The sequence below is a fragment of the Thermobia domestica genome, chromosome 13 (assembly GCF_964235325.1).
Source record: "Thermobia domestica chromosome 13, izTheDome1.hap1.1, whole genome shotgun sequence".
Taxonomy (NCBI): domain Eukaryota; kingdom Metazoa; phylum Arthropoda; class Insecta; order Zygentoma; family Lepismatidae; genus Thermobia; species Thermobia domestica.
The window spans coordinates 104,139,853-104,167,351 of record NC_137466.1 but is presented as its reverse complement, the minus strand read 5'-3'; the positions used below and the strand labels follow the sequence as shown (position 1 = coordinate 104,167,351).

Here is a 27,499-nt window from a genome sequence, read left to right as displayed (position 1 = left end):
CTGTTGCATTTAAGGGACGGTTTAAGGTGTTTTCTCACTTTTAATGTTGATCGGTTAAAAGATGTTTTCACACTTTTTAAGGCATAGTGCACCTTACAAAGTTTCTTTTGGAGTGCCGATACGTGCCTATCCCACGTTAGTGTATAACTTACCTAGAGTTCTAGAAATTTCGTTGCTTTAGCGTTATCTATACATTTATTTTAAATAGATATGATGAGATTATTTACATTTGTATTTCGAGAGTGGCGGAAGTTTATTACTGTAGTTTTATCGGTATTTAATTTTAATTTATTATTTTCAAGCCACGAGTTTAATTCTTCAGTTGTTTGTTCGATACTAACTTGTATTTTACTTTCGGCGTATTCAGTAATGGCTAGACTTGTATCATCGGCAAACATGGTTGGTTCGGCAGTTTTTATGTAAGCTGGAAGATCATTGATGAAAATTATGAAGAGAGTAGGCCCTAAAATCAAGCCTTGTGGCACCCCGCATTTTATTGGTTTAATGTCAGAGGCATATTTGGAACTTGTTTCTAGCTGATCCGTGTGATCAATTACTACAGTTTGCCCACCTTCTAAATAGCTTTGGAACCATTTATTTACAACTCCTCTTACACCGATATTGTTTAATTTTTCGAGGAGTATTTGATACCTACAGGTATAGTTAATAAATACCTCAGCTATACCGCTCCATACACGTGAATGTTTCAAGAAAATACGGCCTATTTCACGTATGAGGGTGGGAAAGAAGTTACTGTCACAACAAAACGTTGCCTAATGGAAATATTCTGATTATATTTTGAATTCAGGAGGACAAACTGCATCAGGTTCGGTAGAAACTTCTTTTCTGAAAAAAATGTTGATCAGCGTTATTTTCAAGTCTTTCCTGTATCTTTTCTGACATCATGGTAATTTTTGATTCAGATTCCACAAGTCTTATCAACTGAAAACCAAATATGCTAGTCCTTTTAGTTCTTATCAAATTAACCTATTCCCAAACAAAATCTTCTTCGTAACTCTTCGATAGTACAATAATTTATGCTACGAAAAGGTGAAATTTTTGTTGAGCATCTCTTCCAACTTCACTATCATATCTCGTGTTCCAAATGTTAATGGTTGGCTTATACGTAAGTTTCCTTCGAGTGCGACCTTTCTCTCAAGCATTTTTTTCAGTTTATCTAGTTCAAGCAGTTAAAAACCTTTTTTCAAAAAAAAAAAAAAAAAATAACGAATACTACATATACTTTCTTCCCTTTTGAAGAGCTTTCATATACTTTATTCGATGTAAACTAACTGCGTCTTTGTGTTGTGTTCTTCCAAATAATAAATGTTAATTTTTTTTTACATTTTTTTTTTTAAAAATCACCATACAACATCTTTCATATGCGAAGCTGAATTTTTTTCTGCATGTGATGTAAAACTAAGATATCAGTGTAAAAGCACTTCAGATTACTTTATATATAGTACATCGTCCGATCCAAACGAACTTCGTACTATAGAATGTGTTTAGAGTAGCTTGAAGATTCCAACATACTGGTCGCCGTGAACCGCAAGCTGATCATAGTGTTTGTAGAGGATATGCTGCTAGTAGTATGAAAATTGTCGGGCAACAAGAGGAATGTATAGTTAATTGTGGATTCCCAGGCCGATGCCAGCAAACGTCTATTACACAATTAAGTAAGTGTCTTCGAGCGTACCCATACATTGAGGCAGCGAGAGCTTAGATGGCCTTTCCGTTGAGTTGTTGCTCTCGTGTCATATTTTGTTTGTGGTCCATTAGTAGTATACACGATGGAGGAGACAGAGAGGGTTTCCATAGCCAATGTCCTCTCTTCAGTGTCTCTGCGACGTACCAGACTGGTTCTATGAAGAATGATTATTTGGCCCGCTCTTGTTGGCAGGACAGCAACCGCCGACGCAATCAAAGCCATCATAGTTTCCAAAACAACACTGTGAGCGCAAGAACACTAAACAGTTGATTGTTGAATGTTGGTCTATCATTTTGCATTCCTTTCACGTGATTACTTCTGACATCTGATCATCATCATCAAGGGCGTTTTCGATGATATCGGATGCTGTGGCAAGGTAAATGGAGGATAGTTACCTTCAGCTGCGATTGTAGCTACTATGTTAGACACAGAGATTGTTTTGAGCGGGTATGCAAACTTGTAGTGAGAGGGAAAATCTCATTTGTCATATAGGACCTCACTTAATTTTCTCGTATTTAATAAAAGAGGAAGAAATAAGCTACTTACCCCGTTCGTCTCAGGCCTTTGTTCAGAGGGGTATGATTAGTGCGTTGTGCATTCGTGATGTCAATCCTGTTCTCTGACCTTATCTGGACACTTCTGGACTTCAAACTTCCAGCTGTATATTAAGCGTCCCCATACCACCCAGTATACGCTTGCTAAGTCTCCTGATCAAAGTCTTATCAAGCATGTGTAGGCGCATGGTGAGACGAACCTAACCACAATCCGGCTCTGAAAACGATGATCTTGCAAGACAGACATAAACTACAGCATCTGACCGGCTGCCTGTCCGAACAGTTGTGTAGTCGTTCAGGGTAGTTACACGTTGTAATAAGACAAGAACTGTAACATGTTCAGAATATGCCATGTGTGCCATGTTGAAAACAGTACCACCTACTATCGCCTTGTATACCAATTTCGAGCCAAAAGATTGAACTTTTAATGTGTGTTCTTAAGAGATGCACCAGTTCTATGGCCCTCATATATTTTAATTGATTTTTAGCTAATGAAGTCTTAACTCTCTGTGAGAAATTTGATGAGAATTCACTTGTCATTTGATTACAAATTTCGAGTGCTTCTTTACCATCTCCTATACCTCTACCATCTTTTCATTCTTTATTTCGCTATATGTTATTGAACTTTTCCATTAACATTGTAATTTCTTTGGATTATCAACTGTTTTAAACTCAGATAATCCATGTATTCCTTCCGTCATCTCATGCTGCATTTCCCTCGTTGCTAATTTCATCTTTTGTTTGTACATTGTAGTAGTATTATTTCTTCTACCTTCCTATTTCCATTGAATTTACCTTTGAATACATTATTCAAATTTCTATGTCATTCCTCTTGTTGCTTTTATGTCTATTGTTTATTTCTCCGTCTTTGTCAATTTACCTTCTTAATTCGCAGTTCAACACTACACATTATTTTACATTCTTCAGTGTAACTTTCTTTCCATACTTGTCTTTTCCTACTTTTCTGAAGTTTCTTCTATTACTCATGAGTTTTAACATAGCTACCTTTTCGGCAAATTCAAAATGCTCGCAAAATTAGTTAGTTCCTGTATCTACTTTCGCTCAATTGATATACAATTTTTTTTTCGAAATCTCAAACATTTTTTTCTAGTTCTCCATCTTTAAGCTTTTCAGTATCTAACTTGTCTCCTCTTTCCGTAGATATAGTTTCCAGCTGGATTTCACTTGAAATGAAATGAAATCTTTCAGTTTTACGTCCACGATTATGCCGGTTAGAGAAATGCATTAAATGGTGGAATGAAGAAAGTGGGAGGAAATGGAAGAACCGCGAGGAAACCCACGAGCACGGTGCTTGTCCACCACAAAGTCCACACGGCGCGAGCTGGGATCGAACCAGGGACCCCAAGCACCGGAGGTGAACGTTCTACCACTGAGCCACCGCGCCCCCTGGATTTCACTTGAGTTTGTACAAGATTATAATCTGATAATATTTACGTTTCTTTCTTATCATTGGCGTTAAACATCTCTGCTTTGACAGCAATTACCGGTATATGTTTTCAATACTAACCTTTTGTTCTAGTCTTTCTGTACTCTCTTGTTTTCTTTCCACCATACTATGCCACACAGAAGACAAGTTTCATGTAAGTAAATACACAATGTATTACTATTACTTAACAACTAATATAAAATTCATATATTCCTCCTATTTCTTTACTGCTTTCATATAATCACTTTAGGGCCGCGGTGGCTCAGCGGTAGTGTTTACCTCTGGTGCATGGGGTCGCTGGTTCGATCCCAGTTCGCACCAAGCGAACTTTGTGGTCAACAAATACCATATGCGTGGGTTTTCTCGGGGTTTTCTCGTTTCCTCCCACTTTCTTCATTCCACCATTTCATTCATTTCTCATTATCACACTCTCCTTTAGTTTAGCCGGCATAACCGTGTGACGTAAAACTTAAAGCTTTCATTTATATAACCACTTTAAGCCTCCATCCTTTTCCTCTGCAACACAAAATTTGGGGAGGGGAGTTCTCCTTGTTTCTCCGTCCTTCCCCCGCACAGAAATTAAAGCTGGCGTCATCATAAGCCCTCGAAAGGGGTTCCAGAAGCTGTATTTCCAACTCCACCCCCGACCCTGACATGGAGCAAGAAATCTAAACTGAAATTTACTTTGTATAATAGAGTTGAAATTTACAGATTTGCTGATCAGAAAACTCTTTTATAAGTCTGGCTTAAACAGTATACATTTTCAGAAGACATTGAATTTATCTACAATGCGTAATTCTACAAATTTTAACTAGCAACAACTACAAATATTATAAGGATGAAAGGGATTGATTTGCGAATGTAAGAAAGACTGCTGTAGTAGTTTTAGATTATACTGTGTTTTATTTGCTTTATTTTTAAATCTCTATTAGCTGTGAATTAATTTATTAGCTTAGGCATTTTGAACTGGATTCTGGTGAAATTGAATAGAATTTGAAAGTTGAATATAGACTTGGTTGGACTCGTGTGAATGCTGGAAAGAGTGATACAGCAGATTAAGAGTGATTCGGCGTGTTAATTCTGTGATGATATTGTGTTCTAGACTTGTGTTCTTTAACTTTTATTTTCTTCAAGAGTTGTGCACTAGTGCAAGGTTTTTTTCTTTCTCTTTTGTCGTTGCCTAAAATGGCAGCCTCATCTGACAGACACGTGCTTCGGCCCACTAATTTGGATACTTCTCCGCCTTCCAATTCTTCAAATTCACATTCATCTAATGTGCCCTATGCACATACTAACACACATACTTATAAAGACCACCATCTTGGACCTTTTGTCGTCCACGTTTCATCTACTTCTCTGGGCAAACAAAATCCCATGAAACTAGGTAGACTCCTATACAATAATAATATAACTGATGTCACTGATATTCTTACTCTTGGCCTTCAGGGTTTAAAGGTATTTTTTCGTACCGGTAAAGCCGCCAATGATTTCCTTCAACACCCATTATTAATGGCACGATTGGCGTGCTTGTATCCAGAACTATGTCATTTCTTGTCAGGGCATTTTATGTGGCGTCGACCCGTTCTTAACGAACGATGAACTCATCACTGCGTTGCGAAGTAGTGCTCCAATTTTACATGTTCGCCGCATATTTCGTAAACGTCCTTCCTCTGATGATTCTTCTGTTACCCATTCATCTTACTCTTCTTTACCCCTTAACTCCTACCCTAACCCTTCTATTACGGATTTTACATCCTCTTCCATCCCCACCGGAACAATGGTTGTTACTTTTGATACCAATACTCTTCCTTCCCATTGCCCCTTTTCTATTTTCACCTTCCCGTTGAAACATATATCCCCCGCCTAAAACAATGTACTAACTGCCTATTTTACGGCCATTTTAAGCAAGTCTGTCGTGGTAAGCAATCTTGTGTCACGTGCGGCCAACCCGGCCACCCTTCTTCCTCCTGCTCTGCACCTCCCAAATGCAAGCACTGTGCTGGTGACCACGTGGCCACATTCCTTCAGTGCCCCGAACGCCTCATACAAATTCAAATTAACACCCTCATGGCTACAGAACATCTATCCTATACCGATGCTGAACGACGATATTTGACTACGACCCTTGCTCAACGCTCCTTAAATGGAGATCTACCTCCCCATTCTCCTTCGTCCTCTCCCGCCACTTCTAACTTTACTCCGTCTTCTATCCCTACCTCTGCTTCTTTTTCAAATTCGGCTACTATCTCTCGGCCTTCCACTTCTCATTCTCCTTCCTCTCCTTCAGGTGTTAGAAAAAAGCGCTCTCTTAGTCCTCACTCTTCGCCTTCTGTTTCTGCCCGGCCCCCCATCTCTTAAAACTGAACGATACCTTTTAGCATTTCTCCCCTTCCCAGCATTAGGGATGCGCACGAGACAATATTTGCGGCTGTCTCGTCTCGAAAATGTGTTGTAAAAGTGTTGTCTCGACTCGAAAGATGTATATCCCTCTACTGGAAGAGCCGTGTCTAGACTCGAATTTTGTCAGGAAAATCCTGTCTCGACTCGTCTCTTGCGCATCCCTACTCAGCATAGTCACAGATTTTCAGAAACCGTCACATTCGGCAGATCCTATACCTTCTTTTTCCTCCGCTGTTTCTTCTATCCTTTCTATTTTGGAAAAACCTCAACATAAAATTTCTCCTTCCGATTATAAATCATGTATCACCATATTCAAGCTATTACAATCACATTCACTATAACATCATCTGGTTCACTCTTTTTCAATCTATTAGAATGGAACAAGATGAGTTCTCGCAGTTGCACGTCTTACATCATCTCATATCTTTGTTCCATCCGTCTTTTTCTCCTACTCCAAGAAACCTGGCTTACAGATTCCTAACGCTTTAACATCCCTTCCTATCATTGGCTTCATGATGTTCGCCCAGATGGTCGAGGGGAACTGTCTCTCAGCATTCATAACACTTTACCTTACGTTCTACACCCTCCTCCAATCCAATATCCAGACATTCAATGGCAAATGGTCACTGTCCACTCTCTCACCCTGGTTAACCTTTATATTCCCCCTCACGTTCACCTTCCTGATCATCTCTGGCTCTATCTTTTTAATTTCTTTAAGCTTCCCTGGATTTTAGGCGGTGACGTAAATTGTAACCACCCTTTTGGGGGCGCTCCCTTTTCCAACCCAACTGGCTCTCCCCTATTTCACCTACTTCCCACCTTACCCTGAACTCTTCTGAATACCGGCACTCCTACACGTCTTCCCCGACCCCAAGAACTCCCTACCGCTCCTGATGTTACCTTTTGTTCTCCTGCTTACTCTAGCCACCTCACATGGACCGTTTCTTCCGACTCACACGGCAGTGATCACTTCCCCATCATTTTACATAACGATACTTCTCCGTTTCCTTCCTTATCCCCTACAGTTCACCCATATTCTACTAACCTCGATTGGTCCATTTATTCTTCCTGCTTTGACCATTTATCACCCCCTCCCTCGTCCAGCGATCCTTTACATCTTGACACTGCTTTAAGTTCTCGCCTGTACCACACTTACACCCTGATTCCTCTCCCTCTATTCGTTCCTCCATTGTCCATTCTCATTATCCTAAATGGTGGACTCGGGAATGTCAACAATGGATTTTCCAAAGGAGTCCAGCCCTTAAAACATACCTCGCCACTCGCTCCTATTCCAACTTCCTGGTATATCAACAAACTCAAGCCACCACGACCCGTATTCTTCAACAAACCCGTCGTAATGCCTGGCGACAATTTTGTTCACGCCTACGTTATGGTGCCTCTCTATCCTCCATATGGAAATTTTACCGGTCCCTTCGTGACAAGACGTGTCGTCCTCCCTCTGATGAATCTATTTCTTCTTCCTGGCTCCATCAATTCCACTCCCAATTAGCCCCATCCACGTGTCTCTTCCCTCCTCTCTGGTTTTCTCCTCTTTATTCCCCAGAATCCTCTACCCCTATCCATCTTCCTTTCACCATGTCTGAACTCACTCTCATTTTATCCCGTCTACCCAACTCTTCATCTGGAAAAGACGACATACATTATCGTCACCTACAAAACCTTCCTCCACCATACCAGCAATTCTTACTCACCTTATATAACACTGTATGGTCTTCAGAACGAATTCCCCCTCCGTGGAAAGACTACCTTATTATTCCCAATCTCAAACCCACAAAACAACCTGATATCGCTGAGCATTATCTCCCTATTGCCCTCTCCTCATTTCTCTTAAAGGCCTTCGAACATCTCCTGAAACAACGCCTCCAATGGTTCTCTGAACATCACCTTTTATTTCACAAACAACAATACGGTTGTCGACTTGGCTCCAGTGTTTCCGACTGTCCTTCCATTCTAATCTCCGATATTTGGCTTGCCTTTTGCCGTACCGTTTGTTTTTGCCGTATTCATTGACATTTCTCAGGCTTATGACTGTTCCACTTTATGACCTTATAGATATACTTTGGCAACAAGGCATCCCTTCGAAATATCTCCGTATTATATACAACCTTCTGGTCCAACGTACTTTGTATCTTCGCCTCCGTTCCCAACTCTCTGAAGGTCGCACCAATTCCCTTGGTCTTTCTCAAGGTTCTGTATTATCTCCTCTTTTATTCAATCTCTTTCTGGCTCCTGTTCTTCGCCAAACCAGTAACACTGTACGGGTTCTTTCGTATTGTGATGATTTAGCCTTCTATATTCCTTCTACTTCCCCTAAACTCGCTATACCCCAACTCATTTCTGCTCTCACCACATTCTCCACCTGGTGTTCCCAACATGGCTTAAGAATAAATTGGAATAAAACTTCCTTTCTCGTTTTTACCCGCAAACGCACTCCCGACCTACCCTCCCATATATTTACCGGTATTACCCTTCCTCGCCATCCCTCTGTTAAATACCTCGGAATCGTCTTAGACTCTTCTTTACGTTGGACTCCCCATTATCAACTTTTACATCAAAAAACATTATGGGTCTTATGCAGAGTCGTTTTGAAGCGCCATTAGTGCCATACTAAAGAGTTCGACTAACATAAGCCTTCTGCAGTAGTCAGTGTTTTAGTATAATGCTAATCATACGTCGAAACGACTCTGCATAAGGCGGTATAATTCTTACGTTTTATTCGCCCTATTTCCACTTCTACTTGGTCTACAGACTTCTGTGTCCTTCTTCTGTTATGTAAACAGGTTTACTTACCTATTTTAACGTATGGTGTTTTTTCTTTCTCCTTCTCCTTCTAGGGTTTTTCAAAGATTTCAATCCCTTCAATATTCTACTCTCTGCCATACTCTTAGCCTTCCTTCCACCACTGTTGCTACTGCGCTTTATTCTGAAACCCGAGTTCCACCCTTAGCAATTCAGTTGAAATACCTCTCAGACAAATTCTGTCTTCAACGTTTCCAATTTACTTGATCCCCTCTCCTCGCTAAACTCACTCTGCTCCGACACCTTCATACAGGCCGCAAACGTTCTCCATATCTTGCACATCTCCCTTTCATATACACATTTTACCTTGACCTTGCACCACATCTGTTACATATCCAGAAACGTATTCTCTCCCTTGCTACCTCCATGACTATCCTGTTTTCCCCCCAATCTCTTTCTATCATTTTCCATAATACCCTCCCACCCACCTCTCCAATCCCGTCTATTACCAACATCATTTCTCCTCTTCCATTCCTCCTCTCCCTCAGCACACTGTGCATTTGTACTGCGACGGTTCTGGTCAGGGCTTGCATTTGGGATCAGCCTTTTACGATTCCTCTCTTCAGCAATGTTTCAGCTTTAACCCCATTATATCACTACTTTTCTCACTGAAGCTTATGCCTTATTTGCGACTCTTCATTCTCTTCAGTATCAGTATCCATCTATCTATAACGTCACTGATTGTAAATCTTTCCTACAATCTCTACAATCTTCCCCCTGGACTACGAAATCCTCCTGGATTCTTTATGAAATTCGTCTCCTTCTCCACCGTTGCCCTTCTCTCAACTACACTTCTTGCTTAATCTGGTCTAAAGGTCATGTAGGCATACTCGGGAATTCTCTAGCTGATGCCGCAGCCCGATTCGGAGCCCTGCATGACACTCCCATTGATTTTTCATTCTCGCCTATTGACATTTTCCCACTACTTACTACAGTTCATTATCAACGTTGAACTGCTTATAATGCCTCATGTACAAAGGCACGTTGGTACTGGCACCATCCTTGTTCTCTCCGTTCTCCATCTTGGTTCATTCATCATACTCTCTCTCCCTCCTACATCCATTTTCTTCTTCGTAACAAACTTCACATTCTGTATACTCCCTAACGTTTGTATCTTCTTCGAAAACGCACTACTCCACTTTTTAACTGTGGTCTCGATACTGGTTCTATCAATCATCTTATTTTCTCTTGTCGTCTGTACCAGCAATATCGCCATTCTTCATCAGTTTCACGGTTCTGGTCCATTTAATGTAGATTCGTTAATTTTCACCTTATCTCCATCTGTTCTTAATGCCTATTACATTTATTTACAACGATCTATGTTATTTCGTATCTTATAAGCATCTCTAAAGATTCATCTCATTATAATCTTTTTCTTCTGAAAACACCGTCTGTAATTGCCGGTGAGCGATCTTCGCTAAAGCAAAAAGCAAACGCAAAAGAAGAATTGTCTTGGCAACACTGGTTGAGCAACATATAGTGTTTGTGACTGAATTTCAAAATTAAATTGAAAATTTTTGTTTTTGTCATTGAAAAATTACTTCAGAAAAAGGAAAATGAGTCCAAGAAAACACCCAGTTGGGTCTTTGAAACATATGAATGGAGCACTGAAAGAAACATCCTCAACAAATCAACGGAAGGTAAATTGTAACTTTAAGATATAATTTGCCCACAGAAGTTTTTATCTATTTTTTTAATGATATTTTGAAGTGCGTAATTCCTTGTGATTGAACCAGATTAATTGTAAAAAGAGATCATCTATTGTGTTAAGATCACGTAGCTATTTCAACCTACACATTGTCATTATTTTAAGAAATTCCTTTATTTTGTAGTGATAAAACTTCCATATCCTGATTTTGCGCGGGAAATTGCAAGTGAAGCTAATGTCATTTGGGGCTAAGTGCAAACGTTCTTGTATAGAACCCAGCTGTACCATCATACCATAAACATGACATTGTTTCGTGAGACTGTTACATACTTCGTGCAGGTGTACAATACATAAAACGAGATATTGCAATCGTAAAGATAAAAAATAGGGGTCAAATTTATGTAACAAACTCAATTCGGTATAGGTTAAGTTTAAGAGCACCACATTTTGAAAAATTTAGTTCTAATTTGGTAATAGTATACATGAGGACCCCCTGATCTGCGTTTCTTCTGTGTTCTATTACCACTTCTATATGAAATACCATAAATTTCTACGTAGTGCAATAGTAAGAAGTATCCATGTGCACAAGACATGCGATATGCGTTAAATTCCCCCCCACACACATAGTCATAGATAAAGTACAAGGGCACTACACATGCAGATATAAAGTACAGGTACGTTCATATCAGTCGATAAGTAAATAAAAGTCGCTTTGTTACCCCCTTAGTAAGTTCGTACTTACTCAATGTATAATCCCTAAAAGTATGAGCGTCCTGCTCCTTCGGGAACTGATGCAGCTTCATGTATACTATATCCCTTGAAAGTTAGTTTTTAGAAAATATTGCTTAATTTTGGTTCGGTTAGGTTTGTCATTTCAATGCAGGGGTTAACTGCTGTGTGGCATTTTAGGAAATTTACCGGATCAATTGGGAAATTTATTTAACAGGTAGACTGCCATGAGCACCATATGTAGTGCTCACCTTATTTTTCTGTGGGGCCATGAGCACCATATATGATGCTCATGCTCGATCTTGAGCATCATATATGATGCTCATTGTCACAAATTACTGAGACCATGAGCATGACATATGGTGCTCGGCTCCCATTGGTACATTTTCGGGAGAAGCAAAATTAAATATCGCGACAAAAATGTGACATGACTATCCATAATTGAGCCAAAGGCAAGAAGAAATTTCTGGCCTCCTGGGAGCAGTACCCTCAAATCACCTTGGCAGTCAGCCTGTTAAGTTTGTGTGAATGAATGAGTGAAAATCAGGTAAGGGGAGTAGGACCCAATTTTGTTTTTTTGTTTTGTCGGAAAAAAATTTACTGCCAAGTAATGGGCCATCAAAGACGGAGAGTACAATTTATGAATTGTAAAAGATATGGAAAATGGTCAACTTTGGAACCCCACCATTCAGCTATGGAGACTAGTTATAATTCTTGTTGTGGTATGTACATAGGGATATAAATAAACTATACCGGTATTATAGTTTGGTTTGCGCATGCGTATCTTTTTGTATATAAATTAACAAATGAACGTCAGTTTCTCTGAAAAGTCGAAGTTTGCGAATTTTTTCGAGCATATATATTTTCAAAAACAACTGGTTTAAACCAAAAAACGAAAAATGTTCGTAAAAGTGTAAGTGTTTGTAAAATTTTGATGAACACACATTTGTGGGTTATCACGTTTCACTCCCGTATACTATTCGTATTATATTCAGACCTAAATTTCCCATTCATTACCCAAAGAGATTATTCTACAAAAGCAACTTTTTTTTTCAAATAAGTTTATGAATGTTTCTTTTGTGATTTTCTTATAGTTTGTTATTGTTATGCAATTGCAATCAAAGAATAATTCTAAATATTGTTTCGTTTTAATAATGTTTACTATTGACAAAATACATCGAAATGCCGTACTTTTTTTTTGGGGGGGGGGAAGGGGTCATACAAACCCTACGACCCCGAGGCATTTATTGAAATCAGAAGTATCTTTGGTATCTATTTTTGTATAAATGGGTCAGAGCATAGCCGTCTTTAGGAAGGCCCCGGCCTTCGGTGTGGCAACGTTGTTCCCCACACCACTCGACGTCCATCGCGAGCAATACCGGGACAAATCTTTTTCTGCAGGTTGTTTTTCTTTCTTTTTTTTTCACTTCCTTTTGTCAACTTTTTGTGATAGTTTTGTCCAATAAACAAATGGAATATTCTTGTTGAATGTAATAAGCAAGAGATTAATATAGCGAAGGTGACTAATACAATATAATTAGTAAGATATGTTTAAAGTAGAAGGATTATGACAAGAAATTGACTAAAATAATATAAAATCCACTTAAAAAATAAGATTACAAAATATATTGAAAGATGTAAGTCAAAGCAAGAAAGGGTAAACGAGCAGTAAGATACGCTTATATAACTAAATTGACAATTAAATTGAAGTTTAGCGTCATTTTCAGCACTGAGGCTATCTGTATGAGTGACGATGATATATACATAAATTCCTATTCTAGCTTTACGTTTATATAAGTATTCATAAAACATAGGCGCACGAAGGTGGGGGCAGGGAGCCGGGTGCCCCCTGGTTCACGAAAATTTGTATTATAAAACAACTTAAATTTCTTAAGGGGCTGCGATGGCTCAGTGGTTGAGCGTTCATCTCTGGTGTTTGGGGTTCCAGGTTCAATCTCAGCCCGCACCAAGTGAACTTTGTGATGGACAAACACCGTGTGCGTGGGTTTCCTCGGGGTTCTCCCGTTTCCTCCTATTTTCTTCATTCCACCATTTCACTCATTTCAAATCATCACCGTTTCCTTTAGCCTAACCGGCATTACCGTGGGACGTAAAACTCAGATTTCATTTTAAATTTCTTAAGGTTTTCTTTAAAAAAAAAAAAAAAAAAAAAGTAATATAGCAACCAGGAAGATGTCCTCTAGAAAATTTTCTTCGGGCGCCGATGTTCTTAAGTACACAGTACATTTACAAATTTGGTAGAATTGCCAGAATTTTAGGTCTATTGGAGGCCGTACTCATGCTGAAAAGATGTATAACTTCCTTCTATTTCTTTCTTTTACAACAGATTGCTTCATTAATTTTGAATAGTTATTTAAAAGAATATTACACAAACAATGTTTCCTACCAATTTTTCACTGTCGTGGTGGCATGGATTTACAATAATGTTATATAATCAAGTATGTTATTGTCTGCTTATCCCTAATACACTTAAGCGATGCAAGACTAATTTCTGATTATTATTTGAAATTAACTTGTTTTCATATTCTTTAGATATTAACACCTGCATAATTGCAAATAGATGTTTACTTACTCTTACAATAAAATCTGACGGTACCGACAATTTGCTTCTATTTACCTTAGTGGGACATTCATCTTTTGATTCCTCTTTATGCATCAAAATATCATTACACGCATCACAGTTAAGTTTGTGTGCTGACACTTTACAGCATCTAAATACCAACGCCTTTTACTGACAGCGTGCGATTGTCACCATTTACTGAAAGGCAAATGTTCCAGCCGATAGGACGTTCGCGCTGCGTTGCCAAGTTTCTATGGCGGGGCCTTCCTAGAGATAGCTATGGTCAGAGCCAAAGTGGACTCAAGTAATTCGTATCTTTGTTCACTTTTCTTACTGATATGCAAATTAAGTCGCCGTATTTCTTTAACTTAGACTAATAAAAGTCGTAGTGAACTGACTTGGACTAAATTAGTTCTTCTGTACTCTGCAGTATTTTGAAATTATCCATATATAATTCTAATGGTTTCACTTGTGCAACTGTTTTATCTTTTTGTCCTTCTGAAATGACTCTTGACAATCATATTAACAAGTATGTAAAGTCCAGTACAACGTATTTTTATCAGAAGTTCTTCGTGAGTGAGTCGACAGACGTATCGCATTTGTGGTCGATTAGTCCCGGTTTTGAGTTCAAATGCAGAACAGTTTCTCTCGGAGAAGCGGTTTGGATTTCACTTTAAGCTTATGTGACCCCTTCCAGCATAACCCGGTTGTTGCATAATAACTCCAAGGCGAAACAAACTTATTTCTGTCCAAATGTAATACATAGAGCAAATTATTTGAAGATGAAAAACTGGTTTAAACCCCTCCCCTCCAAAAAAAGTTTAAAATAAAAACTTTTTTTTATATTTTTTTCAATAAACACCGTGGTTTTTACCAACCCTGACTGCTATTATAATACTGGAGTATAGTACTAATATTGACTCCATATAATACTGAAAATTATTTTATCCCATAGTCCATACATAAAGAAGCGCGCTCGTGTATATGTGTGTGCATTTCTTTTAGTAAGTTTGTTGATGTTGTATTAGAGAAAAAAACAACTGTGATTTACTGTTCTATTTATTGTAACTGAAATCAATGTCCATTTCACATTTATAATCGTAGGTATTTGCACAGTCACTGCATTTGCAGAGAGATGTGCGAGGTGGAGAATTCGCAAGGCGCTTGCAATTTCTTTTGGTGCATGACACATTGCATCCACATGTAGTGTTTCCTTCCACCTTTTTAATTTTCACATCTATCGCTGGTCTCTTCAGGCTCCTCTAGGAGGTAATAACTATTAGGAACTAACATAAATAATAATTAATAAAATCCAACCCACTCAGGTGAATACCTCTCAATAAAACTTGTAACCAGATTCAGGGTAAAGAACAATCTTTATTCAGGAATTAAATCAGAATAAATTAAAGAAATGAATTCTCCAATTAGCGAAAGAAATCTTATTCAGGGCTCTTTAACTTCGGAGCCCTGGAGTTTGAAGCTCAAGCACAACAACATCCTATCAGTCTCTAATCAAACTTCACTGATCAGTCATTTCTTCACAGCTCAGTTCTACCCTAAATCTATCAGGAAGGCCTGACTCCAACCTTCCGTCCCCCCTTCCTCCAAAAAAAAAAAAAAAAAAAAAAAAAAAATAACCAGAAATGTCAAAGGACATCACTCAGTCTAAAGACGGTTATTCATTCCAAAGAGAAAACTATCACTTAGGTTTCTCTGGCCTAAAAAAAATTAAAAATAAATAAATAAATAAAATAGTACCTTAATGAAGTTTGCCTCAGAGGTTTTTATTATTATTATTATTATTATTATTATTATTATTATTATTATTATTATTATTATTACCAATATCCTACTTTCTTCTAGCTAGAAGATTACGGGAATCATTCATCCCGATAAGCTAGCACTCAAGCTTATTTCTATCTGAAGCTAAATTTCCATGATAACTACGGTCATCACTCAGACCCAAGGAATTTCTTCCTTGCTCTAACCACTATTTTGGTTAGTCCCTCAAGAGAGCCTATTTTTTTTTTTTTTTTTTTTTTAAATAAGAAAAATCTACAGCCATCATTCAGGCCCCAGAGAACTTAATTCTCTGTCATTCGGTTAGCACACAAACCGATCCCTAACAGATAGGAAAGTTTAAAAAAAAAAAAAAATCCAGGCGAGGCAACCAACGACGGGAGGCTTCTAACAACCAAGATTCCTTCCCAACTCCCGCACAATGCAATAGCCCCCTTCACTTATATATCCTAGAGTGACCATATCCTTTTTTAAGGCTGTTTCTTATTTTCGCTAAAAAGAATCCGCAAAAAATCGTTTGAAAATCTTTTGCAACCGCCCTTACCCTCTGGAATTTTCCATCGCATACTAGAAAAGCTATATTTAAAAAAACTTGAACGTATAACGTTAAGCAACAAGAAAGAACAAGAAGAATACACAACGAAGCATATATACAATTACAAGAATAAGATTTAAAATAACATTTTATCCTATCAACACATATATATATGAATATAATTATTAATTATACTATAGAATATATACGTCTGACCAGACTTACCTTTTTAAACATCTAAACTGCATAATTTTAATTCACTATTTATTTAATATTAATATCCACAGTAGGAGCGAAGACTCGTCCTTACACATATTTTGTGAGTGACACTTCATAGTACTGGCAGGTTAAGTGACTGTACAGATGCGAAAGAACTGTCCTTAGTGCCTAGCAGTTTCCCACCCATTTCCAGATAGTGGTGGTAAAAGTGGTTTGGGACAGTTAAAGCCTTCGGCAATCAAATAAATTACATTGGATCTGAGTATGTGTGGCCTCAGAGCTTCTATTATTAGTGATAATTTTCTTCCAGGTTTTTAGTCGAGAATAAGTGGCATCTTAACTCAAGGACAGCGTAAATTTGACTGCTTTTCGTGGATTTCATACAGATTAATTTTTCAAATGCTTGCAAGCCACTTAATGGGTCAAAGCTTTCTTCACCAAGACGTTGAAAAGCTGTTATTATGTCACTATCACTTAAATAAACTTTAATCCACTTCTCTTTCGAGATGCCAAAAAACTTTCCTCCCCAGCCTCCTCCCGTGAATACATGTATGCCAACAAGTCCTTCGGCTTTAGCATCACCAATCCAAATACACTTTTCACGAACATTGATTTTTATACTCCTTTCTTCTTTCTCAGTGAGAAAATAGATATCACCTTCACTGAACAGTTGGAGACTAAGTCCATGAGCAAAATAAAAACATCTGTGTCAGGTGAAAATACATCAACTTCTTTCTCAATATCATATTCCTAAGAAATAATGTCCAGTACGTGGAGTGGTATCAAACTATTGGCTTCTTCATGTGTGTGCTCAATTAAATTAGGACTGAAGAGACCTGGCTTATTGCTGTATGCCTGGTAGCCAACCACAATTTTAAAATCATTAACTGCAAAAGAATTTAGTACTACTTTCCCAAGGGATCCTATTAATTTTGTGACAGAAAGGTTTTCGTGGAAACTAGCTTTATGTTTGACATGTCTTCGATGAAAAATTTTATGGGACCTATTTGACCTAGCCTTTTCATGCGAGTTTGTTCTTTCAATGAATTGTTAATGTATCTGTAAAAAATTAGCCTGGCTTCGTCGTAACCAACTGTCATATTTTGAATGACTCAGCAAAAGCCTTAGCAAGATTTGCACAAGTACTCATTGATATCGTTTTTGTTATAGACTGCGCTATAGCCGTACCATCAATCATGCATATTGTTATTCTGCGTGGTAGCTGAAGAGCATTCTTGGTAATGAGATGGAGATACTTCACTGATAGCTGAATATGAGGTGTACTTTTCTATGGCAAAAATGGATGAGCTCTTATCAGATGGGATATGAAGACAACCATAGGAAGAGAACAAGGACTGTGGAATAACTAAAAACTCATAATAATATGTATGAAACACAAAACGCGACAGCTTTGTTGGATGCCATCTTGGAAAATATACAAAATCATTAAAATGGTACCCATAATTTTTAAAATCTACAAACTAGATATTATATGACTGAAAAAATAATATTATACTTAGCACGTAAATCAAGCGGGAAAACTTATGAAACACAAAACGCGATGGCCTTGTTGGATGCCATCTTGAAAAAAATACAAAATCATTAAAGAAAAAATGTCACCTATAATTTTTCAAATTTGCATACTAAATACTATATGCTGAAAAACTAAAATAAAACTTAAGCACATAAATCAAGCGGGTGAACATATGACACTATACTATTGTAGTTGTCGTGTTCGGTGTATCCTGTTTCCTATGCAGATAACAAGCATGTAACTTTCCAAATACTCCAAGACCACGTTTAATTCTTCCTGGTTGTTAGATAATTTTTTTTTTTTTTTTTTTTTTTTTTTATCGTTGATTCGGGAAGTACCAGGTGACAAATTCTTGCTGCAACATTTGCCGGGAGTGTCTTTCCGCTGAGTAACATTGGACGGCAAGCGGTAACAAACCACGTGAAAGGTAAAAACCATATGTAGATGGCCGAATCCATCTCAATATTAGGAACATGTGGTGTCTTCCTGAATCATGGTAGAAAGCCAGTACCTTCTGCCATGGAGTGTCATCCTATTTGTATCTCATCTTACGGAATTTAAGGGCTTTTGGTGATGATGTGTGCTCAAATGTGAATTCTACAATGCAAATAAGTATGAGTTCTGGCATAAAATAAAGTAGTTTAGAAGAATTCTTGGTTAAAAAAGAAAAAAAAATCATTACAAAAGCAGAATTACTATTGTGTAATATTCGAACTTACATTCCCAGACAGTGAAATTGCCAAGGAAATGCAGCTTCAACATAACAAAATAGCATTCCTTTCCCTTTATCAGTTACTATCACCAAACTTTAGAAGTGAACTAATTCAATTGTTGAAGGAGACGCAAATGTGCAATTGTGGAGTACTGTAAAAGGGCAAGTATGCAATGTATAGTATATGTTCAGAGAAAGAAACAGTTCATTTACAGGTGAGGAACATGCTGTTTTCAGGATCACAAACACAAATTTGTATATATATGTGCTTTTCAGGTATGCAGCACCCATTTAGAACACCCAACACCCATTTAGAGCACCCAACACAATAACTGTAAAATGTTTGTACTTTGCCTGTACAGATACATGTACATTGCTTGTACTGGTACATGTACCCTCATGTCCAAAATGATTGTCGCATATCTATAACTGTCTTCTTGTAAGAATATAATTTGATAATGATGTTGAAGGCACTTTTAATACTGATACTGTGTGTATAATCGGGAAATGTATATTTGTGGTAAATTTCATAGAAAAAAGAATTACAAATACGAAAATTAGAATGAGAAAAACAAAATGTTGCTAAATGGACAAGAAAGTTTTATTTTCGTTTTATTGTTCTTATTTACTGCTCTTTTGACATGAAATTTGCCACATACATGTATTTGCCGATTATACACATACTAACATTATAAGAAACACCGGGCGAATTCGTTACCGAATTATATTCCTAGAACAACATTATTATTATTTTAATTTTTTACATGCACTGAATAGGCAACGTGTACACTCCCTGTACAGGGTACGTATGCATTGCATGTTCATTTACTTTTATAATTTTATGTTTTGTCATTTTATTTTATATGCCGTTACAATTAAATAAAGAAAGTTACGTAATTCTGTTTACATTTTTGCTGACATCTTATGAGGATATTTTCAATCATTAAACTTGTGCGTGTATTGTGGCTGTACTTCACAGTTAACATAGCCTTCACCCCAGTTTGCAGGCAAATATTACCAACATGAAAGACATACAAGCTACTATAAAGATCCATGTTTCCTTTACACGAACATTGCCCCCTCTAGTTACGCCTATGACATACATATCTCAATATACAAAACACAAAGTTCAGAGTGACTGACTAACTGATTGATTAACGCATGGGTCAAACCACTTAAGCTAGATACTTGAAATTTGGACAGTACATAAGATATGTGATGTAGGGTACCAGTAAGGAAGGATTTTTGGAAATTCACGGGGAGGGGGGAAATGGGGTGGGAATATTTTATAAAAAATGGCCATATCTCCGAATCCCTTACAGTTAGAGACTTGAAATTTGGTATTGGGATTCCTCATTTGAAATAATTTGACACATGCTTTAGCGTTTATTTTTATATATTTTAGTAAAAAGGTGAAGAAAAGAGGTGGGGAAAAAAGGTGTGGGGGCTGCAACTATAAGACGTCGATATTTCGGAATCTCTGAGGGTTAGAAACATGAAATTTGGTATTTGAACCTCTTATTTAAAATACATCTATATGTAACCTAGAAGGAAAGAAAAGGACGGGAAAAAATGTGTGGAGGAACACAATTATCAAAATAAGATGCTTATACCTTGGGATCTGGGAAGGGAGTCATGAAACTTGGTATTTCAACTTAAATTTGGTATTGTTGCAGATGCATGAGGTGTGAGGCCGTAGGCCGAACTACAAGTAAAAGCGGGGGGTTTGGAGGCGAAGCTCCCTGTTACTTGAACTGAAATTCGGTATAGCTCGGGATTCTGGAAGGTTAGATGCATGACACTTGGTATTTGAATTGAAATTCGGTATACTTACAGGTTTATGAGATGCGAGGCCGTAGGCCGAGCCATTACGTGCGTCTGGGGACAATGGCGTAGCTAGAGAGGATCCAGGGATCTGAACACCCCGAAATTTTTGTTAAAACAAAGCCTAAAATCGCGTTTTCAATCAAAATATTTCGGAAAGAAGACCCCCGGACCTTCCTCGAAATGAAATCCTGTCTACGCCACTGTTTGCGGAAAGCCTCCAGCTAGCCAAAGGCTAGTAAAATTAAAAATGACGATATTTATCATCTCATCACGGGCCAAACGATAAGGGCGAATGAAATAATTTTTAATATACAGTTATGCCCCAATCTGGGTTATGCAGGGGATTTATAATATTCACTTTGATTATAACACGTACCCTAAGGAGGGAGCAGTGGTGATTTTTTTTTTTAACGAAGCATTAGTATCCCACATCTATTCAACTTATTAAGCTGAAATTGCGTATATTAGCTCGCAATTAAAAATAAACAGACATGTCTCCTTGTATTTTCGAAAATTCCCTCTTTTAGGGAGGGGAGGAGGTATTTTCTGTATTCTATATGAGGAATTAACTGATAATGCATTATATGTAAAATAGCCCAAAACAGTCAATATTTGTATTGAAGCTATAGTTTCCAGGGTCGCTGAGATGAACAATGACAATTACGAAGTCGTTCAATTCAAGTTTAGCCCCCATCGACGTTAAGGGAGGGGTAATAAAATATTCAAATTGACCAAGATAAGTATCGAATATATAGTTGTTGGGATCGCTGAGATGATTAGTACTAATCCAGAAACCATTTAAATCCAAGTTTAGCCCCATCGATATGGGGGGAGGGAAGAGGAGCGGCATTTCATCAATTGTTGGTCTGAGAAAGCGAAGCGGGTTCGTTCAATGTTAATATTAAAATCTGCTTCTCTGCAAGGAATCTTTCGGTAGTCTGGAAATCGCCTGTACAACATATGTGTAACTATTCCTTGTTGGGTGTTAACCGTGTAGCTGTACATCACCTGTACATTGTTGTTAGCAGTAGCTTTGTACAGCTAATGCATAGTCAGTGCAAAAACAGACATCAATCGAGATTATTTTTCTGTCGAATTGCATGTATTCTTCACAGGAACATTCGCTGTACCTGCAACATGTAGCATGCCTGTGTACAGGCTACTAAACACATAGTGTACAACCCAAGGTTTGAGTGACTGTACAGTGCTTGTTTATTTCAAACATATTAACGTTAAGAACAGCCTCTGTAACGGGAATGTTTCGGAAATCTGGAAAGAGTTTATACAGCAAATGTTAAGGTATTTCTTATCAGGTGTTAAACATGCAGCTGCACATTGCCTGTACATTGCCGTTAGGAAGAGCTATGTACAGCCAATGTACGATCAATGCAGAACAGACGCCATTCAAGGTATATTTCGTGGTCGATTTGCATGTGTTCTTTTAAAAAAACAAACATTGTACATGGAACATGTAACATGTCTGTGTACAGGCTATCAAACACATAATATGCAATGCATATTTTGAACGCATGTGGAGTGCCCGTTAATTTCAAACATGTTAACTTTAAAAACAGTCTCTGTAAACGGAATGTTTCTGGAGCCTGGAAGTCATTCTTACAACATTTGCTTGTCAGGTGTTAAACATGCAGCTGTTCATCGCCTGTACATTGCTGTTAGGAAGGGCTATCTACAGGCAGTGTATGGTCAGTGCTCAACAGACGTCAATACAGGTATACTTTTCTGTCGAATTGCATGTTTTCTTCACAGAATCATTCACTGAAATCCAACATGTACCATGTCTGGGTACAGGCTATCAAACTTATACTGTACAACGCTTGTTTTGAACCAATGTGCAGTGCCTGTTCATTCCTAACATGTTAATATTAAATACAGCCTCTGTAAAGAGAATGTTATGGAATCTGGAAGTAGTTTGTACATCTGTTCAATTATTCTCTGTCAGGTGTTAGACATGCAGCTGTACATCACCTGTACATTGCTATTAGAAAGGGCTATGTACAGGCAATGTATGGTCAGTGCAGAACAGACGTCAATACAGGTGTACTTTTCTGTCGAATTGCATGTATTTTCCACAGGAACATTCATTATACATGCAACATGTAAAACGGTTGTATTTAAGCTATTAAACATTTACTGCTCAACGCATTTTTGAGCACTTGTACAGTGCTTGTTACTTTTTTTTTAACATGTTGAAGGCAAAACCAGTGTCTGTACATGCACTATACATTGATGTTACCGAGTTCACTGTACAGCATATGTCCGTTTACCTCAAAATAGATCTCAATACATGCACTTACAGATCAAGAAACGCCTGTTTTCTTTCATAAAACAGGTACGTAACATGCAACATGCATAAAACAGGACCTGGAAAAATGTAACACATGCAGTAGACATGCGTTTCCAGTGCCTGTACAGTACCTGTACAGATTTTTCATTTTCGCATGGGATGTTAAGATGATCTTGATTTTTCTCACGAAAATTGAAATCCAGAAAGAGAATTTCTCAATTAATGCGCAATGTGTTTTGGGATAGCGTAGAAATATGTCTGCGTTTGCTTTGCAGAAGTGGAAGGAAAAGAAAATTTATCAGTATTGTTTGTCGTACTTTAGGTTCACAGCTCATGCGCATATATTAAGAAATGAGCATTATAGCATTTACCCCTTCTCCTCTCCCAATTCCCCCATTTTGTTACATCCAAATTTTTTTTATATAATTTAGTTCTGAGTGAAGCAAGGGAAGTGAGTGCTCTGTAACTGCTATTTATGTGGATTTGTTACATTTTTATTAGCGAAGGTAATTGGTGATGTAATTTCATTGTAATGCGTGGTATATTAGAAGGATAAGAGTTCTTAATTGGATTCGCTTCTCTAATGGTATGTCATTTGTATAGTCAAACAGAATTGAAAAATATTGTTTTCCTCGTAAATATTCTAGATACTGCAACGAAACTTAACTTATACATTGCGTATAGGCCATAGCATTTTTCAAGTTAAATTACATTCGGGTACCTATAGCCGGGATCGCTCTAGGGAGCAGAAAAACAAAAGGAAGTAAATTTCTCTATTTACTCCAAATCTTCCTTCTCTTGTAAATTACAAATACATGTACATGGTACCATTTGAGAGCTTGTTTCATTCTGAAGAGTATGGTGTATTAACCATGATACTCGGACAAATGGTATTTTTACTTTTTCCCTATTTATATAAAATTTGATACTGTCAAAGAGGATTGAGAATTTTTTTCCCTCGTAACTGTTCTAGATATTGCAATGAAGCGTGGCACACGCATTCCGTATCGGCCGTAGCATTTTTCAAGGCAAATTATGTTAAGATACCTGTAGTCGAAGCCGCTCCAGGGGGTACAAAATTTCAGGAAAGGGGTGTTTTTGGAGGAATTTGCCTATTGTACTCCGAATTTCTTTTCTCCTTTTACTTCATGCACACATGCGCATGATACCATTTAAAAGGGTTTTATTCTGAAGAGAATGACGTTATCAGCCATGATACTCCGATGAATAATACTGAAGCGCTGAACTGAGAGGCAACATTTTCCTCGAAAAGTGCAAGAATCTAAAAGGATTAACTGGATTTAAAAAAAAATAAATAAATAAATAAAAGATCTGTTCTTTTGGAAGAAATGAAAAGGTGATTTTTTTTTTATTTAAGTCTCATTTTCATTTGCCAGTTTGCCTTCGTACAGTATATTTTACGGTGATAATCGTACTTTACGTCACGTATTCCACCAAATACGCAAGAAGAATTTGAGCATTTCCCGATTTTCTTTTTAATGGAATTATTATTTTCATTTTTATGCGTGTGATTATCCAAGAGTAGTGTAGAGAAAATAGAGTAGAGCTTTAGTAATTTTCTTTCTAAAGTAAAGCGTTTATAGTGTCTTTAATTCAAATTATGGTATTAAAAAAAAAAAATGATTTGTGTATTTACAGTTATCATAACAGAAGATTTTGTTTCGTTTTTAATTAAACTCTTTTTCGTTTGTATATGTGTAATCATCCAAACAAAACAAAACAAAACAAAACAAAAAAAAAAAAAAAAAAAAGTAATTACACACCGTTACTGCGAATTGATCGTCCGCGAACTAAATTCGTTATGCATGATTCCCAAACATATTTTTTTCAATGGTATTTTGTTCTGGAGATCTTTTAAATATGTATTTAAAGGCAGTTTTAAAAGAAGTCGTGTACTGATAAACACGATTGAAGGTAACTAATTATGATTATAATTTCAAGATTAAGATTATAATTAATTTCAATCCAAGTTTTGATGTACCGGTATATTTTTGGTGTGTGTGTGTGTAGATTTAACCTCCCCCCGAAAAAAAAGTTTTTTTTTTAATGTTTTGTTTTGTTTTACTGGGGAAGATTCCAATAACTTTCTTCTGACTGGGGCTACAGGAAAGTGAAATGTGCTGACTATTTGCATATCCATTTCGTCAAAAGATTAAATCCTGAGACGCTGTCTGGAACAAAATTAATATGCTAGTGTCCAATACATAATTACATAAGTATAATGAGTCATTTTGTTTATTTTTATTGTGTTAGTGGTGAATGTAACTACGGTATGACTTGTTTAATTTTTTTTATTGTCTATTTTTCTAATTTTATCGTGCAGTATTCGATATATACCAGAACAGTGTTAAGTTTAACAGTATTACCTATTGGAAAAGGAGCAATAGCTCTGTAATAGGCAGTGGTAAATTAATAAATAATTGAACTTTACAATATTTTTTGTGCTTTTCAGCGTCCTAGGCTGTCTAGCAGAGTTTCGAAAGAGAATGTGTCAGATGAGAAACCAAAGAAGTCAGATACCAACCAGGATTCTACAATGGATTCCGAAGATATATTTGATACTCGTGTTAAACCTGATATTGACAGTTATAATGACAGTGTCCAAAGCGACATTCTAGAGAAAGTGATTGGAGATATCGAAGTGAAAGAAGACATAAACAAAGAAGAGGAGGAGGTGGAGGAAACAAATGGAATTTGTGATGATGATGATGATGATTCATTAGATGGGATGTCAGCGTACGAGAAAATGAGAGAACGAAATATACGAGAGAAAATGAAAATGTTGAAGTAAGTACTGATAGTTGATGATGTGAGATAGGTAAAGAAAATTTGTGTAGTTTTATCAGCACACATTTATAGGAATAATGAAAGGGCATATATAACGAGTACAGATAAAGCACTGCATTGGCCCTAATGTACTACGATCGTTTTGGTATAAAAATAATTTCGTGAAAACCAGTTTAATAGTTTAAATACAACCGTTTTACATGTTGCATGTACAATGAATGTTCCTGTGGAAAATACATGCAATTCGACAGAAAAGTACACCTGTATTGACGTCTGTTCTGCACTGACCATACATTGCCTGTACATAGCCCTTTCTAATAGCAATGTACAGGTGATGTACAGCTGCATGTCTAACACCTGACAGAGAATAATTGAACAGATGTACAAACTACTTCCAGATTCCATAAAATTCTCTTTACAGAGGCTGTATTTAATATTATAATAGCACTCTATTCTTATTATAATAGCACTCTAACCCTTTACACTTGGAAAACAAAGTTTATTTCATACCACACAGAACTATACCATCTGTGTTACTCTCCCGCGATTGTTATTTACTGGTGGATACCTCAGGGTTTTTACTGATGCTAAAAAGTCTCAGAAATTAATATGAGTCCGGGAAAATCAGGGAAAAGCTTCAAAATGTGTCAAGTCTGGGACGTCTACAATATTTATAGAGGAGTCAGTTTTTTTTAAAATTCTTTTTAACCTTATTTCTGCAATAATCAGTATTCATGATGAAAACTGAATATACAACGGTAAGTTGTTTTGTATTGAAGCACATTGCGTCTTAGAATTATACTTTAAATCTTTCTTTTTTAGAAAATACGGCTCCATCTTAAAGACTTAACGACGTTTATTCCTCTATAACAATAGGAAATAAACCTTATTTGGAATTGTTGCAGATTATTAAATTAAGCTTGATATTTTCATGTGGGAACGCTGTAGTAGAGAGTGATTTTTCTGTGTATATAAACATTCGTAGAAAATTTGCATGAACATAGTCTAGTTGTTCATAGGACAGTGGAAAGATCACTAAAATATTCAGAAAGTTTCTATTATTCAGGCGGTAATAAACACAGTTTCTACAGAAGATATGAAGAACGCCTCAAAGAATAAAGACCGAATCCAAAAGAAGATTTAAAAAAAAGAAAGAAAGAAACAACTGTCTTTAGAAATAGAAAAAGATTGCAGAGTTAAAACTGTGGAAGATTTAAATAAAAAATAAGATATTACGCGAGGGAAAAAAAAGCTTGTTTTTTTGGAGATAACCAACCAAAATAAAAATGAAATTAAATCTTTCTGTTTAACCTCCCACGATTATGCCCTTTAGGTGGAGGAGACGAAAGAAATAGACCAGTATAATTATGACACATATTTATTTGTTTATATTATAAGCGTATTCAGAATGCCAAATATTAAAATTATTGTTTGGTATTAGTGTTTTTATCGTATTCAAATACAGGAAGTTTGACACATAATAATTATTCACAATAAGTGAGCAAGCTTGTACTTTATTAAGATAAATAAATAAATAAAATATTGTACGGCTATTGGGATGGTGGAGGCTGATTGAAGAAAATAGATTTTTTTTCTAAACGTAACCATAGATGATAGTGTTCGTAGTGTTACTGGTCAGGGAAAACTCACTTAGTAATAGAGATTTAGGGAAATCAGTATTAGAATTTCAGTGGGAACCCTGTACAGTCAGCGACGAAAATTCTTTCCGTTTGGTAAAATTTATTTTTGGGAGAAATGGTGATATGGCTGGAACGTACAGCTGTGGTATGAAAGAAAATACAGAAAATTAAAATTATTTTTAATTTACTGAAGACTGTACTCAACTTGTCCTTCCATTCTGAACTTATTTAT

General features: G+C 37.0%; 1 protein-coding gene across 1 annotated transcript in view; it reads left to right on the top strand.

Annotated features, from left to right (window-relative positions):
- The first annotated feature begins 10,363 nt into the window (after positions 1–10,363).
- LOC145668407 (WD repeat-containing protein 76-like) overlaps positions 10,364–27,499 on the top strand; it is a 78,824-nt gene continuing 61,688 nt past the window's right edge. Inside the window, exons 1-2 of the mRNA XM_081736210.1 lie at positions 10,364–10,569; positions 25,293–25,627. Of these exons, the coding sequence (XP_081592336.1) occupies positions 10,486–10,569; positions 25,293–25,627 (419 nt within the window). The 5' untranslated portion in view covers positions 10,364–10,485. The remainder of the gene's footprint in view (positions 10,570–25,292; positions 25,628–27,499) is intronic.